Source organism: Saccoglossus kowalevskii, chromosome 5 (genome assembly GCF_978046115.1).
Source record: "Saccoglossus kowalevskii chromosome 5, keSacKowa6.1, whole genome shotgun sequence".
Taxonomy (NCBI): Eukaryota; Metazoa; Hemichordata; class Enteropneusta; family Harrimaniidae; genus Saccoglossus; species Saccoglossus kowalevskii.
This window is the reverse complement of record NC_140645.1, coordinates 27,491,590-27,499,214: the sequence shown is the minus strand read 5'-3', so window position 1 is coordinate 27,499,214 and position 7,625 is coordinate 27,491,590. Positions and strand designations below refer to the sequence as shown.

General features: G+C 33.0%; 1 protein-coding gene and 1 long non-coding RNA gene across 2 annotated transcripts; both read right to left on the bottom strand.

Annotated features, from left to right (window-relative positions):
- Nucleotides 1–2,842: 2,842 nt before the first annotated feature.
- On the bottom strand, nt 2,843–3,205 carry LOC144341660 (uncharacterized). Its single transcript, XR_013418603.2, has 2 exons — nt 3,137–3,205; nt 2,843–3,017 (listed from the first exon to the last, which is right to left on the bottom strand). It is a non-coding gene; the product is annotated as an uncharacterized LOC144341660 (long non-coding RNA).
- An 800-nt stretch (nt 3,206–4,005) lies between these two features.
- Nucleotides 4,006–6,228, bottom strand: LOC144341659 (neural cell adhesion molecule 1-like). Its single transcript, XM_078005333.1, has 5 exons — nt 5,868–6,228; nt 5,412–5,693; nt 4,845–5,162; nt 4,439–4,735; nt 4,006–4,337 (listed from the first exon to the last, which is right to left on the bottom strand). Exons 1-5 carry the CDS (start codon nt 6,226–6,228, stop codon nt 4,006–4,008), a joined length of 1,590 nt encoding a protein of 529 aa, XP_077861459.1.
- Nucleotides 6,229–7,625: the final 1,397 nt, after the last annotated feature.

The following is a 7,625-nucleotide window of genomic DNA, read 5'->3' as shown; positions in this document are numbered from 1 at the left end:
CGTCATTACAGCAGTTGAAAATCCTAAATCTGAGATCTTACATACTGCGTTATGCCCAATTTGAATATTTTTAGCAGCCAATATTCGGATTACACACTGAAAAAAATATATACAAATGTCAAAATTCGACACAAACATACAGTGTTATTATTCACCAAAGCCACCACGCTAACAAGGAAATTAGCGGCTAATCATCTGATCATTCAACGATGTTAAATACGATTAAATGTATCGGAAATAAATATAATATACAGGCAAATGTGATATTGTTCCAAAATACATCTTTATGCAAAGCACTGCAGGACTTCATCAAACGCAAACATAATATGGTTACTGTAATAATTACTTGTCTAGGTTTATGTTTCAATAAAACTGTTCATGCATTCGCTGCAATTAAGAATATATATATATTAGAAGATAAATATCAATTATAGATGCAGTATGAAGACGGGTGAAATATCAACCTGAAATATTACCTCTTTTTCCTCCAGAAAAAATAAACCGTTTGCAATCTCTGTTCCAAATCTGATGAATTCGTCAATTATTTCGTACTGGTGACTGAGCGAAGACATATTGGAGTGACGTTGTGTTTTACATTCACGAAGATAGTATTGAAGACTTCCGAAAGGCGAGTTTTCAAGCACAAGCAATATTGGTTCTATAAGTATCAAAAATAATAATATAATATATTATTATTCTTATGTCACCGTGAAACCATAAGTTACAGCGTGCCGTAATTTTGCGGTATTTTACCATATATTTTCATCCTACTATATTAGAAAATGTGAATTCCAAATATCGAATGATTATGCGACGTAAGCATCATCTAATAATAAAAAAACTAACATGGCTGCCACCAGATTTTGACCGGGCTCCACACAATAAGTTCACTATTTCAGCTCTAAGCATTTTGCGCGTCGGTCGATAATCCGGCTGTACTGTCACTCACCGTATTTTTTATTCAAAAACTACACACTCTAGACATTTATCAATCTTGTAAAATTCAACATATTATGTTTACATTCGATCTTAAATATCGACGATATGCTCAGACCATAAATCATTACTTACACATAGAACCTCTTACAAAGATTACTTCGTCAAAATCCAATGATAACTTTACTCTGTGTTATTTTGCCAATTTCAGTTACTACTCGCTCGTAAGGTTGTGCGCGTGCCTTATGTGTAAACACTGAGAAATTTCAGACGGTCGTCCAAATATAGTTTACAAGAATTCAAAATCTAATTATTTTAGAAGGGGATATAAAATACGGACAAGCAATATAAATCTTACCGTGCAGTCTTTTACAAAATGTTTTTTATTTTTTGTTTTCATTCGGTTAATAGTCCAAATATTGAATGCTGCCACAGATTTTCCTACTCACAAAGTCATTTCGTCATTGTCAACATCATACTATCTGAAGTCATTATTCGTATATTATTCAATATCGTCCTTAATTTTCGCTGTATTCACAATGAAATAAACGAATCTCACCTCGTACTGTACAGCAACCAATCATTGAGATTATGTTTACATGTACCAGTTTTTTTAAAATATCAATCTCATTTAGAAGACATTGCTTGGCATCACTCTTCATGTCTTCTGCAACAAGAAACGAATGAAACAAAGCAGTTGCTTGCAGATTAAGTAGCTTATGACAGTTGTTTGTGCTGTGTTTGTTATTTAGTTTGGAGTTATATTGAAGTCTTATCATTTGTTTTGTATTTGTATTTATTGACACATATTCACATATAGCAAACGTTGTATGACATTTTTTTTAATATTACAATATTACAACCTACCTTTCAATATCTTCACAATTGAACCAGTGAGCTGTCCATTGTTATGAATGATTTCTGCCGCTATAACTTGTGTTATTGGCCCACTTGATATGTGTTCTTTGAAAGATATGGAAGTGAAGGGAATTTCCCTATTTGAAGTTCTAACATGAATGGAATCAGCTGAACATTTAAATAAAATAGAATAAGTTATTGTATACATGTATTCAAATATGAATGAAGCCAGTTATTTGTACAATCAATCGTGTTATATATAATTTCTTATAAGTATAATACGATATGAAATAGTAATAATATCAACTGTGCACACCTACCTGGATTGCAAATAATCAAATCTTCATATGACGAATCTTCTTTGCATAAACGTGTCGCAAGATCCATATAATCGTTCTCTCTTCAATGAAATGAAAATATAATTCAAATAATATGTGTTATAATTGATATATAATTAGAATTACACACAGTAATAAGCATTTATTGAATAATAGTACAAATTGTGTAAAACAATACTCACCTAGTGTCACACACGTCTGTAAAATAAATAAAAAAAAACTTCAACTAAAGTAAACAATTTATGTGAAAACTTTTTGATTGATAAAGGGGATATAATTAAGGTGAGAAAATAAATGGCAATTTATACCTGATTTTCGTGTCAGTGTTGGGCCTCTTCTCCGATAATACAATATTGCACTAACACATAGAGCAATAAAAAATGCAACTAACATTGAGGAGATTACAATAGCATGTGCTTCGGAAGCGTTTGAATCCATGTCGACTTCTTCATCTTAAATAAATAAATCAACAAATATATAAATAAATCAATAATAAATTATAAATAAATAAACAAATAAACAAACAAACAAACAAATAAATAAATAAATAATTAATTAATTTGAACACAATTCTGACATACTCACTTATTTGAGTCAAAGTGATGACGAAATACGATGTATGAATATAGTTTTCCGCCTTACATGTATAGTTGCCATAGTCTTCAAGTTGAACGTATTTTATAACTAAGATACTTGTACGTATTGTGTAGTTTCTTTCTTCTATAATAATTCTTGGGCGAGTCATATTGAGAACTTCTCCTTCTCTTGGGCCATACCACGTGATATTTCCATCAGGATTACTATTTATTTGACAGGTCAGGTTTGCTGTCTGCATGACCTCCACAAATACACGATCCTCATCTGTGTTTATTACAATTGGTCCATCTAAAGCAAAAACAATGGCAAATACAAATAAATGGAAACGAATGTGTACTAGATATACGACATTATTAAACCAGATATGACTTACTAATAACAATTGAACAATTAATTTGAAATCTTACAGTGAATATTCAGACGTATGTCAATTGACTCTACAATTGTGTCAGGGAATTCCGCATTATGAGCATCGCAGTATATTATCTTCCCGTGATCAGAATATGTCAACATTTTTGATAAATTACTCGTAGTCCTATAACCATTGAACTCAGCATGTGTATACACAGGTTCACTCATACCATTCAGTATTTCATTTCCATTTGAATACCAAGTAATAACAGCTTGTGGATTACTGCTGCACGAAGTGCAAGTCAATGTCAAGTCTTCTCCAGCAAATACGGGACCATTATAATCACTTAAATTAGTCCGACAGGGAAATGGTTCTGAAGGAGGGACTGGAAATATTAAAATCCCTGTGAGAATCATATATGTGTGTTTGTATACGCTTTGAGACAGTGTTTAAAATTGTAAATGGAAATTACAAAGTATTGAAAACAATTTAGATGTAATGAACACTTGCACTCGATCTTTCCAAATTAAAAATCAACCGTTATGCATTCCTGTACATTACATTCAGAGCACGCAAATGCTTCCGAGTATAATTGCTCCATAAACATTACATACAAATAAACAATTAATTAAAATACATTTTACAAGTGTTCCGAACACTTCCCCAAAATCCTCAAAATAGTATATGCCTTTGTATAAATTACACTGTGTTGTCTGCGCATGTGGCCAGCATTAAAATAACAAGTGGACACCAAGTATAAACAAATACTTCTTGAATAAATTGCAATGGTTTGTTAAATAAACAGATGGAACAATGGCCATACATTTTGTTTTTTGGTGAATGAAATATAATATGGCGTATACCATACATGTATTTATAACATGTCAAACAAGCAATGTCAAACAAGTTTATTTATTATTTGAATTAATACTCACATTTGACATCAATCACTATAACATGAGACACCACGACATAATCACCCTTGTATATTGCATCACAGTGATATATGGCAGAGTTGTGTTCAGCAACCAGATCTATTTTCATGTCTTCAAATGTTTCAGTTCCGTGGAACTCACCGCCTTCATACCATTGGTCAACAACCTCTTCATAATCGCTGTTATTGATATCTGTGTTGTTTTTGTACCAATTAATGGAAGACGCGGGGTTACTCGATCCACATTTACATGTTAATATCAGAACTGACCCTGCGTGTACAGACCCGTCATAACCACTCAAGTCAACATAAAGAGGAGCGACTATTAAAAAAGAAAAAGTATATCTAACATTACTGTGAATTGTTGTTATTTTAAATATACATTATAATATGGAAGGTTACCTTAATTACTAATTCACTTACATGTCACATTTATAGGTCCAGTTATACATGATAACGGATCAGTCTGAACAAGGTTGGTTGCATCACATCTATACATGCCTTGGTTGTCAACTCTAGTCAGATTCCACTCAAGAGTAGCTACACTCGTGTCCCCATTTGGCGATGGCGTAGTCAGAATCATTTCAGAGCCATCTGTGCAATTAATCCATGATAGTGTCGCCAACGGATTTCCGTCATATGATTCACATGTAAGTATAAACAAGTCTTCTTCCGCATATAAAAGATATGCCTCAGGGCAAATCGGATCGCTAGGAGGAACTATTTTATAATAAATTGAAAATAGAAATTATATGTATTACAAGAATGGTTGTAACAATAATAGAAACGTTGTATTGAAGCGTGTATTTTATATCAAATTTCTGCTTACATTTAACATCCAATAACCCAGTATCACAGGAGTTATTAGACACTGGATGGTGGCCATTGCACTGGTATATTTTGTCATTGTCATATTTAGTCAGCATAAATGTGTACTCGTTCCTTGTTATTACTTCCTTGTCCTCAGATGATGGTGTATTATATCCATCTTGTGGTAGTATTTCAGTCCCATTGTACCAAAGTAATACCGGAAATGGATTACCATCTACAGCTTCGCATATAAGTGTTATACTGTTACCAGCTTCTAAGAATTCTATATTAGATAAAGGTTCTGCAGAACAAGTAGGCCATACATAATCTGGTTCGTCTAATAAGTAGAACACGAAACAAAAATCTGTCTGCTCGACTGCTTCAAACATGGCACTCATAAAATATGTGTAGTTTCGTACAAATAGCAGGATTCGTGATGACTTATAATGTACAAATGCATTTATTAGTATTTGTTCAAGAACAAAAAAAAAACATAACAACATTGTGTTTGTAATGTAATGGTGTTATATTAATATAGGATAAATATATATATATATATATCGGTTTCTACGACCTGTATACTTACAGTACACATTTAAAAATACCGTAGTTTTCTTTGAACCTCCATCATTTGATGCAATGCAAGTGTAATTTGACATGTCCTTTCTGCTAACAGAAACAATCATGAAAGAACCCATATCTGTTGTAAAGTGATATCTTTTTTGTTCCTGTAATTGTATTCCGTCTTTCATCCATTCAAAGGTAGGAAGAGGGACACCGTAAGATTCGCATAACAACGTGACATTATGCCCTTCATGAGTTGGATTTTCGGATAATGTGACGATGGGTATTGATGGTGATCGTATTTCTGTAAAGACATATTAATTATTGAAAAATATACGCGATCAATAGTATTGTTGTAATATTTAAATTATCCTAAATTTTGAAATTAATTATGTGAAGGTTGAGTAATTTGAAATTTGTTTAACATAAGTTTTGATTATTTCATAATATTATTTAATGAATGATTTTGATTCCTCACCTATAACATTTAAAGATAATGAATCCATTTCAGTTTGGACACCTAATCCCACTATAAGACACCAATATGTGTCACTGTCATTAACCACTGTTTGTGTAATTTGCAGCGATGCTTGGCCGACTATGTCGTGACGATCAAATCCAGTCTGGTATTCAGGTTCCTCTGAGTTGGGAACGTATATGACCACAGTCCATGTGCCTTCATCGTCGCCTTTATACCAATACAAATCTTCCCTTCCAGTTGTCGAATACGTGCAGTTTAAAACAGCTGTTGTATGTTCGCTCACTACAACATCCTCCCCTACCTTGAAATCTCCAGCAATAAATCTAACTGTCGGTGCAACAAATAAAAACAAGGACATTGTATCCCAAATCTAACTGCTTATCATGCATTTTAAAAAGTATTGAATGTATGTGTTTGATATACTTACAAAGAAGAACAACATGTATCAGACTGAACAGCATTCCAGAATACATTGTTCACAGTGTGTCGATGTGTTATAAAATGAACACACACGATTGACCTTTAAGTGTTCAACTTTAAACTATTGCGGGACTAAACCATTTAGGGGACTATTTTTGACGCCCCGCTATGATTGCCACGTGTATATGTGTGTGTATCTATCCGTGTTATTTCCAGTGTCTTCACATATTAATTATTCTGTAATTTTTTTGGCTGGCCCGATTGCGCTGAAACTTGGCAGGCAGGTCACGCCTTTACTCTAGTTACGTGGTAAAAGCTAAAACAGATCTTGCCCACCGTTGCCATAGCAACACCCCAATTACAATTATTTATTAATACTTTCGCGCCAAATGAATCACCTTCTACTAGTCCTGTAATAGCAGTACAGTGATCGTTGACTGTATCTCCTCTTACAAATATAGGATTAAAAATCACGGATAAAGCTCCTACTACTCAGCTTGAGTGTGTGTCCAAAGTTACTGTTTTTTTATATATATCTATTTTCACAACCACAAAGTTAAGAGTAAATTATCGTAATGAACAGCGTTTTGGCTGGTCGCATTTATTCATACTTGGTAGGCAGGTCATACCATCAATCTAATTGTGTGATAAAATCTTTAAAAAAAAAAAATCAGCCCACGGTAGCCATGACAAAGAGCCAAATGTATCACCTCTTTCCAGTCTAGTAATAGCAGTGCTCAAATGATCATGTCTCTTATTTTGCTAAGTTTGCGTCGAGTGCTGCGTTCAATCAAAGAAACTAGGAAATTCAATCGCAAAACGGTCGGAAATAAAAATGTTAACGATTCGTGATGTCAGATAATTGATTTTCAGTAATAATAATCAAACAATATTTAGAGAAGCAACAATTGAAGGTAACCTATGTGATGTAAAGATATTGTAGGAAATATGAAATGATGGCCGTTTAAAGAAGTGTAAATTATTTCGATTGAGAATAAAATAAATAGCTGAATTTTTGAGATATAAATATACGCTGTGCAATGTGTTTGATTTGCGCCCTATACGCATATATAATAAAATATCTGATACAAATATTCGTACTTATATAATGTAAATAGATAAAACATAGCGTTGCAAAAATGTTTTGCGATCATAGAGAATAAATGAGTATTTTGAATTGATGTCATAATCAATGTCTTAGAACAAACACGTCATTATACGCTGAAATTCAATTTAGTGAATGGATAAATGTTTTTAAGATTTTATGTTACAAGACCAGTCATGTCTATATCATTACGCACTGATATATTGTCTTCCTCCATGTTTGTAACACTC